This window comes from Lineus longissimus, chromosome 3, assembly GCF_910592395.1.
Source record: "Lineus longissimus chromosome 3, tnLinLong1.2, whole genome shotgun sequence".
NCBI classification, from domain to species: domain Eukaryota; kingdom Metazoa; phylum Nemertea; class Pilidiophora; order Heteronemertea; family Lineidae; genus Lineus; species Lineus longissimus.
In genome coordinates, this window is record NC_088310.1 from 17,778,564 (window position 1) to 17,804,630 (window position 26,067).

The following is a 26,067-nucleotide window of genomic DNA, read 5'->3' on the forward strand; positions in this document are numbered from 1 at the left end:
TGACAGTAACAGCATCCTGCCCCTGCATCAGGTTTTCTCTCCAATCTCTTATCTCTACCACAAAACGGAAACAATACAATATTTCAGGATGGGTTTTTTCCTAGAGGACTTCCTCAGTATTGTAACTTCATTGTAAATTTCAAAGGAATGTCAAAATGAAGACGAAAATCCTTGACCTACATGTAAAGGATCAAGTTGAAATAAATGTTTTGATAGGTTTTTGTCCGAGTCCATACTCAAACTGTACTAGAATTCCTATGTCAGGGTCACATTTTTTCAATCAAGTTCAACAACCTCCCTTGCGCAACTCTTGACATTGGATGGCTTCAGTGCCATGAAAAAACTATCTCAACCTTCATCTATCACCACCTGTCCACTTAAAAACTCTCGGGTCTTTCCGATACAAGTCCTCATGTAATTGTACTGTACAACTTCACCTAGATTATTTATTGGACTTGCTTTACTGTATAGGAGAATATCACATTCATGCAGGCTACTGGCAGACCATGTACTCAGATAATTGATCTCGAATGTAAACATAATTTTCCACTCACCAGGATGGTTGTAATAAAAACATTCATACACAAGGCAATAAATATTTTTGAGGCGATGCAACGCATTTGTATGTACAGTATGAGTACAGACAACCTATGATAGTTCATGGACATGTATGGAACCATGACAGACAGGGGAAAAAAAACTGAAGTCAGCAGGTACAATTGTTGTCAATCCTTCAGTTTATGTACTATAGAAACAGTATCATTGTTTTTCCCTCATCTTTGTTGATAATATGGGGTTAAAACTTGGGCCTATTCATCAACATTAGCCCCTGATTTTCAACTAAGTGACAAAATCATAACAAGAAATATCTCTACTTTGAGGTATCACCATATGCAAACGGTTCAGCAAAAATACACTGTGTTTATATGAAGAGTATCCAGTTACTATTCATGTCTTGCCCGCAGACTGTTTATATTCTTCTAGTTTACTTTTTTTCCATTGTATTCCACATACACATACAGCAAACACTAGCTTCAATAGCCGCACTTACACCACCTGAAAATGGACCACCAATCTTGGTTCGGGAACCAATGCCGCACCATCGAAAATCCACCAAGCGCTTACACCAGCGCTGCAGCTAGTTATAAAATCCGGCTACAGATGGCGCGCAAACAATAAGCAGAACGCAGAAAGCCTTGGCAGAAAGCGCCATTTCGAAAGCGCCGCCTGGAGCCGAACCATCTAACTAGCTAATTGCCGATCCATTTGCGCGTACACCACGACAAAGCCGAACTTTTAACAAGCCGGGCGAATTTGGACCATCAAGCTTGGTGGGACAAATTCGCTCGGCAATTTGTATCGGCAATGGATTGCCGAACCAATTTGTCGCGGCAATGTGGTGGTGTAAGTGCAATTGGTCCACCAATATTTCGTGGTGTAAGCGCAGCTCATATATGATCACGAGAAACTTCATTTATAACATTAGTAGTACCATGATAGGCCTACATGTATGTAAACATGAAGGGAATTTCCCTTTTGTCACCGTTCTACTCCTTCTAAAGCCTTTTCATCCAAGAGAGTTTAGTTTGTTGTAAAAACAATTTACTGTAATTTCCATGTGAAAAGAACAGCACGAAGGCTTCAAGAAACTTAATAAAAGCTTGAACAATTTTACATGTGTACAGGCTCGAAAGGGCACAGCAGTTTTTGCTGAAAAAGGGCACTTCCATGAATCCCTATCTCTGTAAATAAGTAACTACCTTCATCCTTTTTGTCAAATGATGTCCTATTGTCGCCTTGATTGATCTCCGTCCCATATTTCAATTTATGATATTTAGATCTGAAAAGAGACAACGATAGGATTATTTTCTTTACATCAATCATCACTTTCACTTTCAGGAAGGGTAGTAATCAAAGCAACCACTAGTGGGTTACAGAACAAAATATATTTACAGTCCTCTATGGAATGTGTCAATGTTGTACTGAAACCAATAGAAGTGAAACATGTATTTGACACAAACAAAGTTTTCCAACTGCACAGATGCGGGGCTCTTCTAAACTAGGCTGACACCGGGGACCTAGTTGGAAGAAATCCTACGCCGTTGAAAAGTTTTGCCCTCTCTAGATCAAATGAGTGAACCAGACCGACCAAGAATCACACCCAGGGCCTAAGAGGTGACAGGCGCTAATGTTACCATTGTGCCACTCCAACAGCCCGATGATGGACTGCAACTAACTGATATGATGGACTGCTACAGATAACCATGTATTTTAAACAAGCCCATCAGTCATGGCCAATTCACTACAGAGGCAGCTCTAGTCGACTCGACACATGCATGGCCTATGGTCCATTGGCATCGACAGCTTTTTCACAGATCCCAATCGATAACGTGCTGGCTGCTAACCACGCTGTTCGATATTGGATTTACCAAGTTCAGTCATCCGTGAAAATCTATAGATTATACAATTGATTTTGTAAAAGCTGTTAATCTGCGCACAGGATGACAGTACATATCGCTGCATTGCCAACATATTATGCTTCCAAGTCTGTCGGCACTTCCGTACATCAGGGTTTTTGTAGTCAAACCAGGTACTGAGGTAGGGCTGAGCTAGAGTTTCTTGACAAGATCTGAACTAAATGTTTTTACATTGTAAGTTAAGAATTTCAAAATTAAGGATTCTGGGCCAAGTTTTATGCTCCAAAAGACACAATTCAGCAATTGAGGGATTACCCAAGCCGTTTCTGAGTCTCACGGTTTCAAGTATCCATATAATCCAGCAAACTTCACCACTGAGAGCGATGGCACACTCACCTTTCTTGTTTTAAAGCGAATTCTAACATTTTTATCCTCCTAACCAAATCTTGTTTTAAATTCTCTTGTCCCTTTCGTTCACCTTGTAAGAATGCTATCCGTGCCTGAGGAAGAAAAAGGAGGAGAACGGTAAGCATAAATGTGCTGAAATAGACAACTGAACGGTAAGCATAAATGTGCTGAAATAGACAACTGAACAGTGAGCATAAATGTGCTGAAATAGACAACTGAACGGTAAGCATAAACGTGCTGAAATAGACAACTGAACGGTAAGCATAAACGTGCTGAAATAGACAACTGAACGGTAAGCATAAATGTGCTGAAATAGACAACTGAACGGTAAGCATAAATGTGCTGAAATAGACAACTGAACGGTAAGCATAAATGTGCTGAAATAGACAACTGAACGGTAAGCATAAATGTGCTGAAATAGACAACTGTATGGTAAGAATAAATGTGCTGAAATAGACAACTGAACGGTAAGCATAAATGTGCTGAAATAGACAACTGAATGGCAATCATAAATGTGCTGAAATAGACAACTGAAAGGAAAGCATTCTGCAAAAGAGTAATTTCTCTCACTGTGACCTGCAACAGTCAACATGCCATGAGAACATAACAATAAATGTATCTATGTGAATAAACTTACATACACACCAACTAGAGAGGACTTCAAGCTGATTGAAAGAACAGTTCTTTCCAATCCTATGTACACTTTAAAAAAATGTCCACACAAAACAACCAAAGGGCAATAAGATACACGGAAATTTAGTATAATTTTTGTTACATGTGTATGTTCAAACAAAACAATCACATTCTCATTCATTCATGCAATTTTAATTATCTCCTTTATTCATATTTGGGAGATATTTTCATAATTGATTGAGAAGAGTTCAATGAACAAAACGAAATGTCAAAACTTCTTGATGAAGAACACTCAGCATACTCGTTGAATCTCTCATTCACACTATTGGCAAAGAACGAGAAACGTCGACAAGCAGTCCCACAGGTGAAATGAACCAACTCGGAGCGTTCTGGCAGGACGTGATGATCAATACAGAGGACTTCAGTAATGTCATTGTCTGAAAGCACACAAACGTCAGTGATATCTCTCTACATACGGAACGGAACATATTTATGAGAATGTGGTAATTTTCAAAGTTCACCCAGATCATGCAGATCACTGTCGCTGAAAGGGTGGATGTCGTCCTGGGTGCCGACAAATGGTACCCAGGTTCGAGATCGACTGGACAATAAGCACCCTGGATGCTATTACACTAGACAAATAGCACCCAGCTTCTTTTTGCCTGGCTTACAGATCTTAGGGACGAGGACGTTTCTTGCAATCTCGTTTTATCTCGCGCCGTGGTACTTGCGGCATTAGCAGTGCGCGAAATAAAAAGAACAGATAAACAGAAAAAAACATGTTTAGGCCTATAGGTTCTTTATCTCTCTCCCCTTAGAGACGAATACCCCGTTTGAATAAGATGGAATTGATGAAAGAAAGGTTTTTAGAGCGCGGTTGGAAACAGGGACGGTCGCCATCTTGCAAAATGATGGTTATCGTGACAAGTGACCTCCGTGAGCGTGGGGCCAACCTCGGTTATAGGTATAGAAAAAGTGTAGAAGAAGCTGGGTGCTGTTTGTCTAGTGTAATGGCACCCAGGGTGCTTATTGTCCAGTCGATCTGGCACCTGGGTACCATTTGTCAGCACCCAGGACGACATCCACCCTTTCAGCATCACTGTCCCTATCACATTCCCCCCTCCCGCCAAAATGAGAGCACAGGTCTTGGTCCTTCAACCTGTGATAATGAAACCTTAAATCTTTATAAATCAATCCACTTCTCCGTAAAATGTTTTTCAAACGAGTGTGCATGTATACTTGAACAGTTACACTGATGACTGATGCAGATCAAATGACCGCATCCTGATGCTACATCTAAAACCATGTGATCAGAGAATTATGGATCGCAAATTAAGAGCCACAGATCAAAGGAAACAAAAGATATGGCACATTGCTACTGTGCATGCAATGTACATGGAATACAAACAGCCAAGGTTGTAGTACGGCTGCTCATGCACAACAGAATGCAGAGAGGTCCACACATCGAGTGAATGATTCATCCCGGCTATGTATCATTGATGGCTAGCCATGGGGGTCGACCCTATATATAGAAGAAGCCAGATCTATAAATTGGATTATTGGAAACAATAACAAAGCGGGCAGCTGATGATTGTTGGAAGGATGCTGCGGTACAGTGAAATATTGCTGGTGGTTCGCAGGGTGGAGGGGGACCTGTTTGGCTTAGGCAGGTGTTCTGAAGTCAAATGGAAGTGAAGAGGGAGCAGGCCTACATGAAGTTTGCACTACCGTGCACATACCACTGTACTTTAGAAGGGCCTGTACAATGCTGGAAGTAGCACAACGGCACACTGATGCGATGAATGTCAACCTGGGTAGCCAGAATCGCCCCCACTCAAATATCGCAACAAAAAGCAAAAGATGTTACGAGAAAAACTTGTGACAACTTACTTTTTACAACTGACATCAAATAAACATATGCAACGAAATTCTCTTCCATATATTACAGTTGAACCTCTCTATTAAGGACACCCTTTGGACTGACTGGTGCTGTCCTTAATAGAGAGGTGTCGTGATTAGAGAGGTCAAATTGAATGGAAATGACCAATTTGGGACCAAAACGAGTGTCCTTAATAGAGAGGTTGTCCTTAATAGAAAGGTGTCCGTTATGGGAGGTTCCATTGTATCATGCACTTTTAAAACAAACTGTCCTCAAACTAATTTTACAAAAGGTGCATCAGCCAGGTTGCCAATATATAACCACTTCAGCCCTTGAAACTACAGGGCATAATGCGATGGGTTAGCGGCAATTTCATGAAGCATCCTGCCAGTCCAAATAGTGAAAAGCGAGGAGGAGTTTCTGTTTTTTGTATCACAGACATGACAGAAGAGTAGCGGCAACTGGTTGCCTTCAACGTATCGAGCAGTCGACAGTCTTCTGGTTGTCATGGTGCCATTCCTGAACAGCTCGGCACAAGTCCCCTTGTATTGCAATGCACTGACTGACACATGCGTAATCACAAACAGATATCTAAGGCTGTCTTCCTTTCACTTATTAAAAAAATATTTCATTTTGCATGAACCCTTGTCAATTGCTCCGCTAATTAGCCAATGTTTAAGACTGTACCCCAAGCTTCTCTCGTTTCGACTGCCACAGTAGTATATAAAGCCTAGTATCAAGTACTAAGTACAGCTTTGCTGGGAAGATTTTTATTTTCAGAGAGAGATATGATTTGTACATACATAGATACCAGACTCAATGCAAATATGTGGTAAGTCCTATGTAAGTTGAATGTTCATGGATACCACGATGATCTCAGGTAGATATATTAGCACTGGTTCCACAGCACAAGCCTCAGACAACCTTCAGAGGCTGCCTTCACCGGAGCAAGTCAGACTCACATCCCTGACCAACCACGATGCTATGAGTATGAAGTACACAAAATGGGTAGGCAGTACTTGGACCTGGAGCAGAAGATCCAGGACTGACAACTTCAAGCAGGCCTGTTGAAATGACCTAACCCGAGACTTTCTCTGGACACAGAATTTGATTCCAAATAGTTGTGAAACCATAGTGGCACGCAAAAATGCTCGTCTGGCCAGGAAGAGGACAAGGAGCAGCCTCTGGCAAATAGAAGATGAACTAACCACAGCAAAAGGTGAATCGAGTAGATTTCCCTGAACAAACTACACGCCAGAGCGGACAGGTCTGGAATCTTGCGATACCGTTAGTAATTCTTCAATGCGAGAGTAGGAGTTCAGAGTTAGTAATCCAGGTTTATTTCTGTATGGACAAGCTAGCATTTAGCCTGGCATACCTGCTCGACCAGAATACAGAGCATGACATTTTCTGCCAAAGCACCTGGTTAGAGATTGATCATTCATAGAGATACAGATATACCTGGCCAGGCGCCAAGCTACGCTGAATGTCTTATTTTACTATCAGACAAGTTCAAGACGCTTCCACACCTTTGCTGAACGCAGGCGAAATGCCCTCAACTTTTTCTGCTCTTGCACCTGAGTCTATGAAGCACAGTGACTCCATCCAAAGAACACTTCTGTGGATTGACAATTTACCACTTTTTTCACCGACAATGCAGCAATTAGACTAATAAATTAGAGTAAAAGGACCCTCACATTTGGACTCAACTACATCATTTCACTTTCGTTTCTTTAAGGGCAGAGTGAGCCAGGCAGGGAAAACCTCAGCGCGGCAACTGACGTTCAGAATGCAAGATCCCTTATGAAAAGGTCAGCTGAAACGTGATGGGAACAGAGAATGTTGAGAGTATTACAATGCCAACCTTGTTCAGTTGTGAGAACACTACGTTCGCAGGTCTTGGCTACTTCTGTGAAAGCAAAACCCGGCCCAAGGTTGCACATGTACGAACATCATCAATCATGTCAATCATACTATAGGCTACCAATGAATATAGCGAGAACATTGGCCACAATCCAAGTTTACAGCTCACTCAGACCTGGAACAAAATAGGCTGGCAACATTTTCAGCCCCGCATCTTTATTTAATTGGTGGCAACAATTAAATTAAAGACGACTTTCAAACACTAATTCGGAACCCAAAGGGAGGTCTATAAAATATGTAAAATAGGTAATTATTTTTAAAACTTTTCAAGAGCTCCAGGTATGTACATGTAGCATCAGTTACAATTTAGCTCAGCAAACGAAAAATCAAATTGATTCTCTTGTTGGGAGGTGACCTAACAATTGGTACAGATGTTTTTAATACTTTTGTCATTCTGCTCACTTTTAAGTGAAAAGCTCAATGTCTTAGTGTTCATGAATTAAATACATCGTAACCCATGATTAATATGATGTCCGTGACTGAATCTTGAATTCTAATTGGTAGGCCTACATACAAGCGGCACCTGACCAATTCAAGTCCTGGTAATAATTGCGCAAGACCAAGTCATGTTATCCGAGGTCATCCCCTCCAGGGGTGAAAACATTGCCGACAACAGATACATCATGGTTGATTATCATGCTGAGACCATTTGAACGGTCAAGACAAAACCGAACAACTGCACGAGGTGCCAAGCGATTGCCACAGGGTCTGGTAGTATTTTAGCCCTAGCGACATTAAGCTGCATATCCATAGACTGTTCCCTTCAACTTGCGGACTTGCGATATTGTTTCCATTGTCTCAATTACATGGTACGTTCAAAAGCGTTTGGAGCGTGGCTTGCCACAAGGTAACAAGTGAACACAGAAAAGGGAAAAACTGCCCGAGGGAACATTCTACAGGGTGGCCCAAAATTATTTTCCCTTGCACAATGGAATTCTATTGTGTATCCATTGTGTGAGGGAAGATATTTCTGGGCCACCTTGTAGATGGATATGCAGCCTTATGTTCATTGCGTGATGTGAACAGCATAGCATATTAGCCCAATCAATTAATATATACATGCACTACGCAGTTCAACTCACTTGGTATGCAGTTGAATGGTTTATGTACTAACTACCACTCAACTAAACCACAACACAACACAAAGTTGCCCCAATGTTAATCCAACCAAATACGTGCCCCAATAAAGACCATGTGTAAGTAGGTGCGCTTCATGTAAGGTAAACAAACTTTTGAAAATACACCAGGGGAGTCTACTAAATCTTTGTGGACTTTGAATTGGTGTGGTGGACCCTCTGCAAATATAGCATTCCCAACCATCCAGGCCATAAAATTGTAGCCAATACATAAATGCAGGTCACTGGTCACCCTAAGTTTCAAGATCTGAATGTCAGCAATAATACAATTTGCCTCTGAAACCACATCTGTAACATGAGGTCCAGCTGAATTTGTTATGAGAAAATTGCTACATTACTGGCTTGTAAAATCAAAGGGGTTTACAATATACATGCACAAGTACAGCAACCCCAGGCCCCAACAAGTACCCTTGTCACAAGCAAGCTTCTGTTCAGGATGGTTGAACTATACTATAGTTGGGAAGTCGGCTTAGGCCTCATACTATAGTTGGGAGAGCCAAGGTCACCGCTGATAACAGGGACTGCCTGACAGCTGGTAGTCTACAATTATGATTCAACACTCGCTCTAGATGCAATTGTGACAGCTCTTGATTGTGATAATTACCATGGTATTCAATACATTGTCTGTCACAGTAAAACTGTAGACTGCACTTATTCAGATATAACCTGAACTACAGTGGCAAGAGAAGATACATTGTACATGTAGGTCCCAAGCAAGATGGCTTGATGGAAGAAAGGTTTTGACAAACAAACCAGAGCCAAAACAAAACAAAGCCAAAGGCGCACGCTCAGAACACATCAGTCTAAGTGACAGTCATACATTTCACCTGGAACAAAGGGCCACAGTGGCTTATGGCATTGTCTGAAGTCGGCTTAGGCCTTTTGACGTGTTCCGAGTGTGTGCATTTGGTTTGTTTGTTTGGCTCCGATTCGTCTTTGTCAAAAAGGCTTGTCAGATTCCTGAGGTGATGTATCGCATGACATGCGACGTTACATTGTCAGCATTCACCAAGCCTTGAAACTTGAATTTGCGCAGTTTCATCAGTTGTTGTACTTGTAGATCTTCTCGTTATATACTATTATCTGGCATCAGCACATAATTTGATGATCGACAACATGTTTCACCATGGCAGCTGCTGAAACAAGGCCATATAAAACCACCAGAGTCAATACTTTAGCTTTGGTTCTTGTGGTGTAGCAGTTGCAGACATGACTCAAGAGACAGTGAGACTGGCTTGTTGTTGACTTTTTCACCCACTCACACTGAACTTCTAACAAACAATACACCTAGAAACATGATAAATGCATTAAAATCCTCGGTGGAAAATCATGATTACCTCTTCCAGAATGTGATGAAATATTTGCATCAATCAAGGCGTTTTACTAGGTGCGATATCGAAACAAAAACACTGCTAGTGACGCATAAAACAAGGCGATGTATTCAAGGTCGCCATCTTGAATTCAATATGGCGGACATACTTTTGCCTGGCATAAAAATTCTTTCCATTTAGGCACGTTTGTTATGAATTCTGGCCGCATTCAAGGGCTGATCCTGTATTGTGGTCGATGCCGGGTTTCGAATGAATACTCAGCCATGGCTAAATATCTGTTATGAGATTGTATAGTTTGTAAAATGCATAGAAAACAACCAAAAATACCTGTAATTCTGCTCTTTCCACTTCCCACTGCGATCTTTCCATCTCAAAACGGGCCCATTCAGTCTGTAAAAAGTGCAATATTCCGGGCATAGAATAGTGTGTCCGCTGTAACTGTTGTTCATCATGTATCATTTTACCACTTAGTCCTAATCCACCCGATCCAGGGCCAAGCCCGCCGCCGTGATTAGAAGAACCGTCGTCCATCATCTCGAAAATTTTCTTGACATGGCCGCCATTAACAAATTTCTATAGAGGGCGCTACAAGCTAGCATGACGTCATTAGGAAAATGATAATGTACTAATGTCGTCTTTTCATCAATATTCAGACTTTCAGCTTCTGCTTGTGCATGAGTCACTATTTCTGCACTGATATACGTGTGTGTACAGTGGCATAGCCTTGAAATAGACACCCTGAACCACTCAAAAGCCCATGTAATCGTCTGAAACACCAGCAGTAATTATTTTTGGAACTCTCCTTTTGATAGAGGGCCATTTTTGTCATTTTCTAGCAGACTAATTTAATTGACAGGTGCTCCCTGTCAATCAATTAGAGACAATTAAGCCAAGGGATGATCAAATTTATCCTTCTTGTGAATAAGCAGGGACAAGTAAGGGTTGGTCAGTACTATGAGCCAACTACAAAGGATGACAAGGACGTGCTGGAAGGAGAAGTGATAAGAAGATGTTTGACAAGAGGGGACAATCAGGTGTGAAGAAAATATCGTCACTATCGGCTCTAGTCTAACGTCTTCTAAGTATAGTCACAGGCCCCTGAAGCCTAGTTAGTGGGATTATTGGGCTAAACAAGGGGATAAGCCAGAAAAGGTGTGCTATGAAAAGGGTACTTGTACTTATCCCATTGTTTAGCCTGATAATCCCGCTAACTAGGCTTCAGGATCCTGTAGTGTAGTCAAGGCCGGCCTACGGCCAAGCCCATGATGCATTCAAATTCAGTCATCATTGATACATTTGGATAGCTGCTCTTGATGTTGTCTTTTATATATATGTTCTCACTCAGTTGTCATTCTATGCTCGTCTTCTCAATGCAGATCACTAAGTTAAATGTTTATAGAGATCTGTCAGGTTAAGACCCCGTTCAGGTCAAGTGTCACGCTTCAGCCTTCCATGGAGGCCTGGCCTTCCAATGCCTCATACTACTCTATAGTTACTATACGCACAATATGTAATTGTTCTGTTACTAAGTTTAAAGAGACCTACAATGAGAGAATGTTAAGTTTCTTGGTGGTAATGTTTTAATTGAAGTTTATAATTCTCTTATTCCCTTTTCAGTGTTCATTTGTGGAGTACAGGAACTTCAAGCTGATCTACAGACGCTATGCCACATTGTTCTTCATCATTGGAGTGGATGAAGAAGAGGTAAAGAATTGGTCTTGAAATGAGATTGCAGAGGGTTTGTTAATAGCATTCCGCGAAGATGACGTCACTGCAGCTCCTGCCCTCTATTTCCCCATCGCTGAATTACAGGCAATGTCGGACAAACATGCGGTTTTGTAATGGATTCAGGCTTTCTAACTAGGGCAGTTAGATTCAATCTGGCACATGTCCGAGTGTTGGAAATACTACATAATTGTTCTGAATATTTCTCTCTCTGACTCTATGGTATCATTCATGCTAAAAACAATGCAGGGTCAAAGATAATTGACTTTGAAATAAGCTCAAATGCGTAGAAATAAGTGTCGATGTCCGACTGTCACGTGACTAAAACGTCATCAAGATTTTATTCAAATGACATTGTGAGCTATAAGTAGTAACGTCGCGGAATGCTATTAGGTGTAGGTCTCCAAGAGTTGCATCCAGATGCCCATGGTTTCAAACCACCTCATATTCCCTCTAGCATAAAGCTTTGAAAGTCTAAGCAATGTCAAAGTCTTAGGGGGAGGGGGGAGGCAGAATGATGGGATCAAGGAGGGTTAGTTGTTGATATCTCAAGGAGGTAATGATCAATGCTCAAAGTTCAAACACATTGAACATATTATTTTATGCTTTTCACGTCACATTTCTATCTTTAAAATGTTATTGTCTTTTTAGAATGAGTTGGGTATACTAGAATTCATCCATCTTGTTGTGGAAACTTTGGATAAATATTTTGAGAAAGTTGTAAGTATTTCTCAAAGACCACTAGGGCCTACATAATTTAGACTGTGGCGACTGTTGCTTCCTGAGAACACACCCTTTATGAATGAACTCACAATGAGGAGAAGCTCACAAATTTTCAAGGAAGACAACCTCTCAAATTCTTGCATGTGCTATTGTTTACTGTAACATCAAAGTTGCATTTCCTTTAGGTCACTTTTGACATTAATATCTTGGTAACCTTTATTAGAATCTTGGATGTAAGCTAGCCCAATGTAATTCCTTGCAAGCCAACTTAGTAATTGTAACCTTATTCTATTTTTTTCAGTGTGAGCAAGACGTATCCTTAAAAGTTCAATTCGAAAGAGAAAACATTTCCTGGATATGCTCTCAATTGATACATACTCCCAAGATCCTGATTTGCTGAGAAGTGGTACCTTAACCTGTCTTCGTCTTATGCGGTAGTTGTCCTAGTCTTAGTGGTTGGAACGAAAAATGTTGTCCTAGTCTTAGTGGTTGGAACGAAAAATGTTGTCCTAGTCTTAGTGGTTGGAACGAAAAATGTTGTCCTAGTCTTAGTGGTTGGAACGAAAAATGTTGTCCTAGTCTTAGTGGTTGGAACGAAAAATGTTGTCCTAGTCTTAGTGGTTGGAACGAAAAATGTAACCAACCCTTGGGTGATCTGGTTTCTGGCCAGAGACCTCTATTAAAACCTGTGTACATTACATGTACATTGTTGTGCATAAGTGTTGGTAAAAAAAGTACACATTGGACCAATCAATCTGCACAAAATTTTATATGTGTCAAGAAGAACCCTTTGCCAATAGCATAATAAAGTTTAAAAACATTCCAATACCGATTGCCTGAGAAAAAGAGATTTCCGTACACCATATCCATCAAAACTTCACTGGCGCATTGATATGGCCCTGTCAAAGTACAAGTTCTAAACTGACCAGTGAGACCACATTTTCTTAAATATATTATCAAAAAGCATATTTCTGTGATGGCCTGACTCTGTAGATTAAGAATCAACCACAGATTGAGAATTAATTCCACTTTGGTCCATCCCAGCCATGTATTTACCACAACTTGACATTTTGATAAGCTCTATGTGACTGTGCCACACTTCCGGTCGTTGATGAATACATGTCTCTGCCGTTATGAGTGTCGTCCTGGGCTACTCGTCTCACAAATTTCATAATGGGCAGAAACCACAAGGAGTGAAACATGGTTCCTAAGATGAAAGCATGTCCCTTGTATGTGCAACTGAGGATTATATCATGATCAGGCCCATCATGAGAACCATAGGTTTATCATAAATCACATGATCAGCATGACAACCTGATTAATATCATACCATGTTGAGATTCCTTAATAAGATTGCAGATAATCTGCCATTGCGAGAAGATCTACATGATTCTGGACGAGATGGTTGCCAATGGACGAATAATTGAGACGAACCACAGCAAGATACTCGCTCCACTGCGCATGATGGAACAACACACACCTAGATAGTCCAGGATTAGATCCGTTTTCAAACATTTTTTTGGGTGGAAGACCAAGAAACTATTATGACTGCCATGCGAATAAGGGTGGTACATGTACAGTAGAACATCTCTATTAAGGACACGCTCGGGACTGACAAGTGCTGAGAGGTCAAGTTGAATGAAAACGACCAATTTGGGACCAAACCCAGTGTCCTTAAATGAGAGGTTGTCCTTAATAGTGAGGTGTCCGCTACAGGAGGTTCCACTGTAGTTAATTTTATGACTATGAATGACTCCAGTGGGCGAGTTTTGAAAGATGAAGTTCCTGGGCTTCTTGTTTTATTAGGCTGTGTATCCATCACATAGGCCGTTCTCTTTTGATCTTGTGGTGTTGCTTTCATGGTCTCCATAGCATGTTCCCTGGTACAACCAATGGGAACAGGGTTTCCGCCAGAGGGGGGATGGGGGGATTCATCCCCCCCTAAAATATTTCAAGGGGGATATCCCCCCCTTAATTTTAAGCACTAAAGTTTGTTTTACTGTCAAATGAGTAATTTTCATGATTTGATATGTAAAATAAGAGCATTTGGGAGCCAATTGTAGCGGTTTTAGGGCCAAAAAACGTCTCTGGATGGGTCATATACCCTTTTTAAGAAAAAAAAAATTAAAAAAAAAAAAAAAAATTAAATTTTTTTTTTTTTTGTTCCCCCTCAAATTTAATCCTGGCGGAAACCCTTGGAATGTCTAATATCGACCAAACAAAGGTTCATTTTTCCGTGTGGCAGTTACAAGGTCACTAGTGAAGACGGAACAAGGAAAAGGTCACAATCTAACACTCTACGGACACAAAGCCTACAGAACACTGGAGAGGACATGGACTGTGAATCAGTTTGAACAGTGACAAAGGATATCCAAAAAGTACATGTAACTGCCATTTTGTTTTTGGCTTTGACAGCAATAGCCACAACCCTGGCTTTAGATGCTAACAGATCTTTGGCATCTCTGATTATAAAACACCATTTTAAAGTCGAACGGTTGTAACGTCATTGCAAAAAGAACATTTTTCTTTGTTATCTAAAAGCATTTTGTGAACTTTTTTTAGAAAAATATAGCAGATGCAATGTTTTAGGACACTGAAGTTGTTATTCCTTTACGAAATCTCTTCGCGCCGGCCTGGAATTCTTTAGGTGGTAAATGCGTCAGGAGATACCAGATACCAGAGGGTTGCCAGTGTTGGGTAATGCCAAGGTATTATTGGAGTTCCTTGTAATCATCTTCAGAGACAGTCACAATCGTGGTCAAAAAATGAATTCAAGAGACAAGCCACAATGGAGGGATTCACAACTGTCCGTTCACAGAATTGGATCTTTTAGTAGGAGTCACTGCCGTCATAATTGCTTTACCGCATTTTAGAAACCATGTCCCTGAAGACACAACTTCCTTAGCTTGACTTATGCCATTATCGACTATCGTCAAGACTTCTTTATATTGGCTGATATGAATAAAGTCCAGCAAATGCTTTTACTTCAATTTTGTACAGAAAGGCCCAGTGTAAATGAACATGGAGTTTTAGATAAAAGCATTTGCTCGTCTTTATTCATATCGCCCAATGTGTGTAAAATCTGGGTAGCGTCCTCACTATTATCACTGGAACTGGATGTCCCCATATGATGGGACATAGGGGGAGGTGAAATTAGATTATATTACTGGGTGAGTGTTTAACTAATCAAATGGATAACGTCAATTGAAAAATAATAATTTATTGAGATTTTTTATACAAAAAATATGAAATCGCGATACTTGAGACAGCAGCTACTCATTTGAAGATCATCTGTTGGACATTCTTTCTTTCATACTTTTATAGATCAACTGGTCCTGAAAATAAAGGAGAAATTTATAGAACTTTTCTTTCATAAATTTCCCTTTTTCACTGAGTTTCCTTTTGCACCACACCCGCCTGGAAGATATCGCTATTGAATTATTTAATACAATGAAACCACCCTTAATGGATACCTCTGGCTAGCAGCACACACCCTCTTTACAGGAAACTAATTTTGGTCTGGTCAATCGATCATTTGCATTCAATTTGACCTCTGTAATGAGGACGCATCTCTTTTAAGCACACCATTCCTTTGTCCCAAGGGTGTTCTTATTAGTGAGGTTCTACTGTACAAGTTAGATCAGAGAATGGCTTCCTCTTACCTTTTCTGAGACTGACGGCTTGACTTTACTGAAGGCAACATCAAAGTGATGTTTAGTGACTTGCACCGGTTTCCCAATCGACTTGGCCTCGCCTCCTAGGAACTCCTTCAGGGCAGTGACCGATGCTTCACGAACCAAAGCAGCCAAGTCTGCACCACTGGAAGGTAAAGAGAAGACGCATCAGTTTTCAGACTAGTAAACGCTGCTTGTGACAATGTAGCCCTAATGAAGGACAAGTTGATTGAGAAAGGCATTATCTCATTGGATTGATGATATTAGTTGCTATTTCTCTCTCACTTGACCCAATGGCTCCCTCTGAAGCATAGACTGTCCATGAGGACGCTTCTGTTGTGGTGATTGGTTTTTACATGGCAGGAATGTTTGTACTACACACTGTTATTGGAACATATTCAGTTAATTTTTAGTAGTACCACCTGAGTCCAAGTGGTGAGACTAGTGTAGTTTTACAGAGAACCAACAGGTGGACTTTGCTAGTTGGTCAGTTCAGTTTGTGTAATGGAGTCAAGTAGACAACTAATATATTCTCTGGAGGAGTAAACTTTATACCAAGGGTAGGAAGTTAAGGAGACAAGCAACACAGGCCGGCCCAAAGGATAGGAGCAGGAACACCAGGACTGCAGTGAGTATAAACCCATTTTCACACACTACCCCTAACCTGGAGGACCAGGAGGCTGGCTGAAGTCTGAAGTCTACTCCTGAGCCATCTGGCATGGTTTTATCTGCCAGTAGAACTCCCGCCAGCATAGCCCTCAAAATCATGAAGGTGGACAAGCTGCAACACCACGAACAAGGTCCCAAGTTCAGTCGCAGCAGCAAAGATTGAAGCTGCTTATCATACAATATGCCTTCTGTCAGTTGGTACAAATAATCTGTCTACAAAGGATGAAAGGAAACATAAACGACTAATATGTGCCATTGTTATCTGGAAACTTACGTAAGTCCTTGACATCTTTCATCATTTCCAATCTGCTCCAGGTCAACATCATCGCACAAGCTAGGCTTCGTTCGATTCTACAAAAGAGAATATACTTTATAATGCGAAATTTTGTCTGACCTAAGGAAAGTAGGCCAAGTCAGATATGCGCGATCGGCCAAGCTCAACATGCACGACTTGCCTATATATTGATTGCAACACCACTATATTTCCAAAGCAAAAGATAACAGGAGACTACTTCCAATCTGATAAAATGTAACTCGTGATTTGGCAAGACCTAGAGAGTCTTGGCCTCAAATGCTGCAACTTTTTGTGACTTTCAGTCAAATATTCAACAGAGCTGATTGAACTATTGGACACTTGATACCCTGCTCATGCTAAATATACATGCATCAGTGTGTCTGAGTTTGTAACGCTCACAAAAAAACCCAATCTTTCATCCAAATTAAGATCTAAAATAATATGGTAGCTATTAACCTTAGTAATGGTTCTGAGTATAGCTACTCTATCAACAGCATTTGGCAGGCCTACATAGAGGATCTTATCGAGACGGCCAGGCCTCATCACAGCGGGATCAATGATGTCTGAAAAACAGAACGTAGAGAGCTCAGCGATGAAACTGAGGGTACTCTAAAAAAGTCTCTGAGTTGAGATCCGACCGTCAACAGGTCATTGTTGGCTCTGTATATGATATTCGGCGATTTGTAATGTCAAGTAAGAAGAAACTGTGGAGACCTCACAAGAAACCTAAACTATTGGAGTGTCACCCTCTCTACCACAGGAGTATACCAGAACCAACCGGGAATCGAACTCAGCGCCCGAGAGCCAACAGGTGCTGATGTCTCCACTGCACCCCTCAGACAGCCCAGAAACTGAGGGTACAGCACAACAAGGACAACCAGGGAGATGATCAAACAAAAAGTTGGGGGTTGGATGAGGTACCACACCTTTAGCCCATTTGAATTTACAATCATTATACGAAAACTTATCCATCTTTGTCAGTTTAGATATTCAGAGAACGACTGAATTTCAAGATTGGCATGGTCTTACCAGGTCTATTGGTGGCTCCCATGATGAATACTTGTTTCCTTGCCTCAAGGCCATCCATCTCCGTCAACAACTGGTTCACCACTCGGACGCTAGCACCACTTTCACCCGAATGTGATCTCTTGGGACAGAGTGCATCCAACTCGTCAAAGAATATGACGCATGGAGAGGAGTTCCTGGCCCTTTGGAAGACCTGTCTCACCGCTCTCTCACTTTCACCAACATACTGAAAAAGAAATTAATATTGTAAGAATAACCATTAAATTGTCTATGGGAGCAAATAAGATGTTTCTAGGCTGTCATTCTTTGAATTTCGGTCAGGTTTTACCTTTATCAATCAGTCACAATCTACAATCTTCTTTAACTAGCGGATTCCAAACTCACCATGTTGAGTAATTCCGGGCCCTTGACTGATATGAAGTTGATTCCCGACTCATTCGCCACAGCCTGAAATAAGAGATGAATGAGAAATGTTATCAGAATAACTTTCTAAATCAGCTGATACATCAGAGCTGCCTCTTTAGTTTCAGCTTAAATTTATTTACCCTTGTGTGGGATCTCTAGCCTGCCCTCGCATAGACACACACGTACGGGGAACCTTGGTTTTAGGTCTCATATGAAAGACTCCAAAGGGCAGGGCAAGGAATTTTATATCCTTGAAATCCACGCTGGAACATCACGAGATACAAATATGTGTTCTCCGAAGAATTGAACGAATCGAACCCAGGCTAACGGTGTTCACCACTAGGCTACGAGGTGACGCAAAAACCAGTATGCGTTGGGGTACACATATAATCTTCCTTTAGATACAGCATATAACTAATTTGTACCATGGGAAACCTCAGCGAACATCAACTACTTAAATATTCTGAAAATTGATAAAATTCAGACCAACCTTTGCTAGAAGTGTCTTTCCACAGCCAGGAGGACCGGCCAGAAGTATACCTGGGGGATTGGTCAACCCAAGCGCCTTGAACTCATCTGGATGGCGCACTGGAGCCTGAAAAAATGGGAGAATATCATAGAAAACTTGGAAACTTGAATTAAAAAAACTTACACCAGGGCCTACTCCTATAGTGTGGGCAATGTCTGAGACCAACGATTTTGCTTCATCGATCATTTGGGCCAGGAGACATTTGGCAGCGGAAACCTACTGAATTCATCTATAATATCAGGCAGCTCTAGCAATACTGCCCACTACGGCCAAATCAAACTTCATGAATCAGTTAACCATATCATGACCTTGTGACGTGATCTATCCATATTTAGGGTCTAATTACTTGAGTCGAAGCGTAATTGAAATCTTACAAGGATGGATATTTCCAGTTCCTCCCTGACATCACTTAGAGCACCAATATCATCCCACGTCACATCAGGAATGGTGGCAAATCCCTCTCTCTTTGCCGACGGCTGTACATGCTTCAGGGCTTCCTGGGATCACAAGGGGAAACATTCAGAATCTGCTACGTTTTCAAATTCATCCAGCACATTGTTGCTAATCTAGTCAGATGTGACTGACCGTGCTGATGCATATGATATGAAGACATCACTGATGCAACACCTCGGAGTGAAACCATGAGCTAGGATGAGGTTGCAGAGGTGGATACAAAACCAGTATAAGACAAAAATAGCAAATTTTACTCCAAACAAATGTTTTCAGGAACTCCCCATTTGCCTTCTTGCATGAGACACTTTTACCTAGCCATATCACTCTCATTTGAGACAGAAATTTATATTTTAAGCGAACTTACCTGGAAATCGTCCATGCTGATAGACAGGCTCTCCAGCTGCTCATCAGTTAGTGGAGGCTGGTCCTTCAACCAATGGAGCACTGCAATGAGGGCAAGGAAATAATTATAGCATCATCAGCTACAAATTCACTTAATGACGGAAACTTACATTATGTACAGATAACAGAAACCAGATTGAGTATTGCAATATCTTCACCAACAAAACTATAAACAATAGACCATCATAGGATCATGGTGAAACACTTATCAACTCCACAATTCTCAGCAAAAGTCAGTTCACCTGATTTAAGAGAGCTCTCCTTCACCTCTTCCTCCTTGCTGAGTAATAGGGTCAGAAGTGAGCTTCAGCCTAATATAACCTACAGACACTCGCACTCCAAACTATAAGCACCAGAAACACTTGAGTATTATGGTGTTGTCAACTTTACAAGCACAAGAACAGCTCACCTGATTTAAGAGAGCTCTCCTTCACCTCTTCCTCCTTGCTGGGTAATAGGGTCAGAAGTGAGCTTCAGCCTAATATAACCTACAGACACTCGCACTCCAAACTATAAGCACCAGAAACACTAAAGTATCATGGTTTTGTCAACTTCACAAGCACAAGAACAGCTCACCTGATTTAAGAGTGCTCTCCTTCACCTCTTCCTTCTCACAGGGTAATGACTCAGATGTGCTTTCCACTGCTTCAGCTTCAGCCTGACCTTCAGTCACAGACGTCTCCATTTGTGCACCATCTTCAACAGCAGGCTTTTCAACCTCTTGTCGAACTTGTTGTTGGTGTAAGTCATTGAACACCCTGGCAAAGAAGTAAATCAAATAACTTTGATAGAAAACTTGTTGCTGATTATTTTTATTTTTATTTTCTTGATGAGGTATTACTCCTGCCAAAGGAGTACTGCTTTATCCTTTGACAACGGAAATTACACCAGTAACTTATTTACATCTGTCACCATTGAAAGAAGACTTTATATACCAACTCACCATATGGAAATGTATTTTTAGCAGCACACACACCAATGAATCTAATATTTTGATCCAACCGCTGGAGTTTTAAGCCCAATAGGACAAAATTATTGCACTGAGTTAATGCTGTAAAACCAAAATCTCTTTTCATTTCCTGAATTTTGGGACATGCTTCCTCACCTGCTCACCGCAGTCATAGCAGCATCACGTGCCAATGCACTCAGATCGGCCCCAACAAACCCCGGAGAATTCCTCGCAAGGTATAAGAAGTCAAACCCATCAGAAAGCTGGAGGTCTCTGCACAGTACTTCTAGGATCCTGAAAAGATGAATGAAAAGTTTCAGACTTCATTCGAAGACACCCAGGTCAAGTGACTTGCCCGACAAAAAAATGTGAGGACTAAGTTTTATGTCAAGTTTAAAGGAAATCTCATGTTCCTCTTTGATAACACCTAACTACTTGTTGTTAGTTGAAACAAGATCGATTCCCAGGCTACTAATCATATCAACACTTAAGTATCTTAACTAAGTTATTCTCTATATACAGAAGAACTTCCCTTAGCAGACACCTCTCTCAGCAGGACACCATCTCTATTAGGGACAGTGATTTTGGTCCCAAATTGCTTGCTTCAACACAATTTGACCTATGTTCACAGGACACCTCTCTAGTAAGGACAGCATTCGTCAGTCCCAGGGGTGTCCTGAATAGAGATGTTCGACTGCATACTTGAATCCTCACCTTTTCCTCGCCGACTCATCAGGAATTCCAAGAGAAATCTCCCTGTCGAACCTCCCAGCCCTTCTCAGGGCAGGATCTAAGGAATCTGGACGGTTCGTTGCACCAATGACCAACACATGCGAGTCTGTTTTACTGCTCAGATCTGAAAAACATCAAAGCCTCATTGAGATTTTCTGGTTTTATTTCACTATCTGACATATCAAGAGCAAGGTCTTTTCATTAGCTGAGACAAAATATATCATAGCCAACACATATCACAAATCACATTTGTTTGTTCTCGATAAAAAATCCTCTAAATCAACTTCACGACTTTTTGAGTAAACCTTCCTGCCATGACTCCCAATGGTTTTTGAATTAAAGGCAATGGGTGATATGAATAAAGACTAGCAAATGCTTTTATCTAAAACTCCATGTATATTTACACTAGGCCTTTCTGTACAAAATTGAAGTAAAAGCATTTGCTAGTCTTTATTCATATCACCCAATGTCTTATTACTTGAGTTTCAATAGAATTTTTCGGATTCACAATAAAACGGTTTGGTATTCTGTTTCGGGTTAATGTGAGCTTAACACTTCACCTAAGTCGTGTCAATTTCAGAATGACGCTTGCCGGCTTTTGAATCTGAACTCTTACGCAGAAATGCAACACTACTCACCGTCCATGCACGAAAGCAGCTGTGACACTATCCTCCGCTCCATATCTTTGGAGGCCGTTTCTCTCTTTGGGGTAATGGCGTCTATCTCATCGAGAAACAATATACACGGAGCAGACAGTGCAGCTTTCTCAAATAATTCTCGCACCTTTTCTTCAGATTCTCCCGATACCCCAGACACAACTTCTGTAGCAGCAATTTTGATAAATGGCAGTTCAAGTTCCTAAAACATAAGCGTACACATTCTGATTATGAGGCAAATTTTGTGCATGGATAATTGGACTGGACTCCTGAAGACTCGACTCGAACTTTAGACCCTAAGAACCTTTAGAACTTTTTGCCCATTCACTCTGCCACCTGCATGACCTTGTCACAAACTCACTGTGGTGGTGACACGGACTAATTTTTTCAATAATAATGACGACGTATGGTTTTGGACGCCCCAAATCCTGTTCCCAGGTAGGCCCATATTTTAATGCTTTTGTGAGGAACATTGAGACACTACAGAAGAGCCCAGGCTTCACATCAAACTCCCTTACAAGACATTAGTTATAAACATAACTGTAACATCACAACCTGAATGAACTTACCCCAGCTATAGCATGAGCTAGCAGTGTTTTACCACATCCTGGTGGACCATGTAGGAGGAAACCTCGCGGTGGGATCACACCTAATCGCTGATAGACCTCAGGATGTTTCATATGAACCAAAAGTTTGCATATTTCCTGCAAGTAAATAATGCAATACCTTTAACTCTTTCAATGATGTACAACACTGTTTATACAGACGTTTACCAGCATAAGCACAGCAAATACATGTAGCGCCAATGACGTACACACTGGTAGCTCTGTCACAAGGATATCAATTCAGAACAAAATTTTTCCACATCAACTAAATCATCACATAATAGATAGACATGTAGTTCTGATCAAGTCTTATGTCGCGATAAATTAGGAAAGCATGCTACTTACAGTTAGTGTGTCTTCATTTCCACCAATGTCTGCAAATGTTACTGTAGATTTCTGTATATCGGGACCTAAAAGATAATAGGTTAAACTGACGTTTTACTGGCATTCTAGGTGTGACTTTGTCCTTGAAGGACTGATTTGACACGGATAAAATTCATAATCAAACATTACAAATTCTGGGGTGCCTTTCTTATTTCAGACATGCGCCACGTTTTAGAAATTCCCATACCTTTCTTCTTCCCATCCTCTTCTTCTTCTCGTATTCTTCTGATCTTCTTTGGAGTTTTGGTCGATTTCTTTTTTTTTTGAGCTGGCTCCGGTGTAGCTTCCCTTGACTCTAGCGTACTCGATGGAACCGTCGTATTAGCACCACTTTCACCAATCACAGGTTTCGACACGCCACTGTCACAACCAGCTTGGCTAATACTCGTGTCCCCTCTCCTCTCATCTTGACCAAGTGTTCCTCTGCCACTCATACAATCGCTATTCGAGTCAGCTTCTCCTCTCGACAAAGATTTCACCTCGTCACTTTCATCAGCAGTTAGATCTACAACAGGCGTCGGTGTTTTGTCTATCACAAAAAGAGGTCGAGTTGGACCCTCAGATAGTGCCCATGCACCTCTAGATCCCCTATCATCCCTGGCCGAGACTGGCTTCTGTTGGTCTTGTGGTCTGGGCGATTGGGAACCCTGCTGCTGCAGTTTTTTCGGTGCCTTGTTGTATAAATTAGTCATCATGTTGTTCACTGTATTCTTATCCTGGAGGAAAAGAAATGAAAATAGTGTATAAATTAGTCATCACGTTGTTCACTGTATTCTTATCCTGGAGGAAAAGAAATGAAAATAGTGTATAAATTAGTCATCATGTTGTTCACTGTATTCTTATCCTGGAGGAAAAGAAATGAAAATAGTGTATAAATTAGTCATCACGTTGTTCACTGTATTCTTATCCTGGAGGAAAAGAAATGAAAATAGTGTATAAATTAGTCATCATGTTGTTCACTGTATTCTTATCCTGGAGGAAAAGAAATGAAAACAGACAATTGAGTAATAGTGCAGGTATGAAATGAAAGATTTTGAAGTCATGAGGTGTAAGTAAAAACCTATTGCTATGAAGTAATAGGCCAAGTAGGTTTTTGGTGTAATTCACATGGGGTAATGAAAATGTTTACCATTGTACATTGCACTAAGATTTCTAGTTGACTACAGGGAGGTTTTGACAAGCTTTAATGATATAAATCAGCTTGCCTAGGTTTTTGGTGTAATTCACATGGGGTGATGAAAATGTTTACTATTGTACTATGTACTTAGTTTTCTAGTTGACTACAGTGGTTTTCACCAGCTTTAATGATATAAATCAGCTTGCCTTTCTGAGAGGGCAACAAAATCAGCATTGAATTCGGCTCTGCACCACACCAACTTACCTCAAAAGCGACATAATTCTCATTGTCCGATGAGAAACTTGGGCTGCCTGAGTCACTGTCACTGCCTCTGCAAATTGAAAAGAACATGGGGATAGCTTCACAGCAGTATAGACAAAGTAGGACCAACAGAAAAGTTTCATAATGGCGGGATTAGCCAATACTTGAAGAATCAGTGAAAATAAGTGAGAACTGCAGATAATGTGGAAGAATTGCAGATCAATGTTTTTGGCAGACCTACCCTTCCTCATCTGTCTTTCTTTTTTTTGCCAAATAGTCATCTTCAAGTCGCACGGCACTATCACCGACTGGCTTCTGAATCTTTTCAACTGCTACCTCATATGCTAGAAAGCAAAGAAGTTATGACTTTGAATTCAACTAGAAAGATGTGCTGCCTCTAACTTACTAAGTACAGTAGAGCCTCTCTATAGGAAACCCTTAGGACTGACAAGTGCTGTCCTTAATAGAGAGGTGTCCAGATTACAGAGGTCAAACTGAATGAAAACAACCAATTTGGGACCAAAACTAGAGTCCTTAATAGAGAGGTGTCCGCTAAGGGAGGTTCCACTGTATTTCAATGAAGGGAATATAGACTCGAAACAAAATGATTACCCTTTTCTACCAATTTCTTGAATGCATTCTGTTTCTTCCTTCCGTACTCACTGCAACAGAGAGACACTAGATTTTGAGTAAAATTATCACATCATTCTGGTTGTGACTTTGTCCTCAAAAGAATTGGGACAAGTGGAAATCATAATCAAACACCACAGAATCTCATTCCGTGTAACACAGCAATGATGAGGATGATTTTAGGTTTTAGAACTACATAAAAATACCATTTCCTTATTAGATTCATAAGCACTACTATGCCACTAGGGTTGGATGCCTATTGGGTATATTGACCTAGTGAATCTGTCTTTCACCTCAGACAGATAAAACTTACTTATACTGTCTCTGAAGATCTGAGGCCATCTGAGGGACAGAGATGACTTTCTTCTGTTGATTTGCCTTAAGGTACTGAAACAAAAGAAAATAGTTATCACTACAACAGACAAGCAGACTTTATATTAGCCTAATGTCAGTTTCTCTCAATCTCGTAACCAGAAAATCATAGACTTACCTTTTTACAAGATACTGATACCATACAATGCAGGAAGTTTGAGACAACTCAGTTACCCACTCATATGATTGAGCTCCCACAACTAGCATGGTTACACATTAGTCAATGGATAAGGTCGAGGCCTACTGTCACTTCGCAGTGAGGCACACTACCTGTCAAGGACTCACTATGTTTACAGTCCCACTTAAGACAGCGTGGTATAATGGATCCGTGCAGAGGGTTTGGTGTGGCTCGAGGACGGCAGCCGACCGTCACCAAAGTTTCCAATATGTTTTATAGAAAGACAAAGTCAAACCTACTGCACTTCGCTATCACTGCACTGCCATGAGACCTCAGATGAAGACACCACCAAATCATTTTGGGACACCCTGTCACTAGTGTCAGAGTCAAAAGTCAGTGGGTGGCTGCAATTGAAGGACATTATCAACCGTACCTGGTGAACCCTTGAAACAAGTTTTGGGTCTCCAACATAGGAACGACTTCTTCCAACTTTTGGACTAGTCGAATGAGGATTTGGCTTGAATTGATCATATTTACGCTTCATTTTATCAGAATCCATGTGGAGTTTTTATTTTTCCACATGTGGTTAGTGCCGCTTATGATACTAGAGAAAAG

General features: G+C 40.9%; 3 protein-coding genes across 5 annotated transcripts in view; 1 reads left to right on the forward strand and 2 right to left on the reverse strand.

Annotated features, from left to right (window-relative positions):
* LOC135484060 (striatin-3-like) overlaps positions 1-10,335 on the reverse strand; it is a 32,185-nt gene extending 21,850 nt beyond the window's left edge. For both annotated transcript variants that reach the window (XM_064765152.1, XM_064765151.1), the window contains exons 1-3: positions 10,055-10,335; positions 2,814-2,917; positions 1,761-1,840 (exon numbers count right to left, since the gene is read on the reverse strand). In XM_064765152.1, coding sequence (XP_064621222.1) covers positions 1,761-1,840; positions 2,814-2,917; positions 10,055-10,261 — 391 coding nt within the window. In that variant the 5' untranslated portion in view covers positions 10,262-10,335. The remainder of the gene's footprint in view (positions 1-1,760; positions 1,841-2,813; positions 2,918-10,054) is intronic.
* A 37-nt stretch (positions 10,336-10,372) lies between these two features.
* Positions 10,373-14,766, forward strand: LOC135484825 (uncharacterized). Its single transcript, XM_064766513.1, has 5 exons — positions 10,373-10,761; positions 11,345-11,431; positions 12,104-12,172; positions 12,477-12,570; positions 13,515-14,766. Exons 1-5 carry the CDS (start codon positions 10,624-10,626, stop codon positions 13,661-13,663), a joined length of 537 nt encoding a protein of 178 aa, XP_064622583.1. The 5' UTR covers positions 10,373-10,623; the 3' UTR covers positions 13,664-14,766.
* A 634-nt stretch (positions 14,767-15,400) lies between these two features.
* Positions 15,401-26,036, reverse strand: LOC135485011 (nuclear valosin-containing protein-like). 2 transcript variants are annotated; one of them, XM_064766737.1, is made up of 22 exons: positions 25,886-26,036; positions 25,276-25,349; positions 24,945-24,994; positions 24,574-24,676; positions 24,336-24,402; positions 23,142-23,670; positions 22,916-22,980; positions 22,535-22,669; positions 21,948-22,167; positions 21,292-21,433; positions 20,734-20,871; positions 20,230-20,386; positions 19,871-19,895; positions 19,591-19,670; positions 19,148-19,270; positions 18,735-18,839; positions 18,224-18,286; positions 17,843-18,065; positions 17,270-17,376; positions 16,793-16,869; positions 15,838-15,994; positions 15,401-15,510 (listed from the first exon to the last, which is right to left on the reverse strand). In XM_064766737.1, exons 1-22 carry the CDS (start codon positions 26,009-26,011, stop codon positions 15,463-15,465), a joined length of 2,814 nt encoding a protein of 937 aa, XP_064622807.1. In that variant the 5' UTR covers positions 26,012-26,036; the 3' UTR covers positions 15,401-15,462. The 2 variants fall into 2 exon arrangements, with proteins under 2 accessions (XP_064622807.1, XP_064622806.1); XM_064766736.1 differs by lacking the exon at positions 19,871-19,895 and having other exon boundaries at positions 20,205-20,386.
* Between the last annotated feature and the right edge of the window lie 31 nt (positions 26,037-26,067).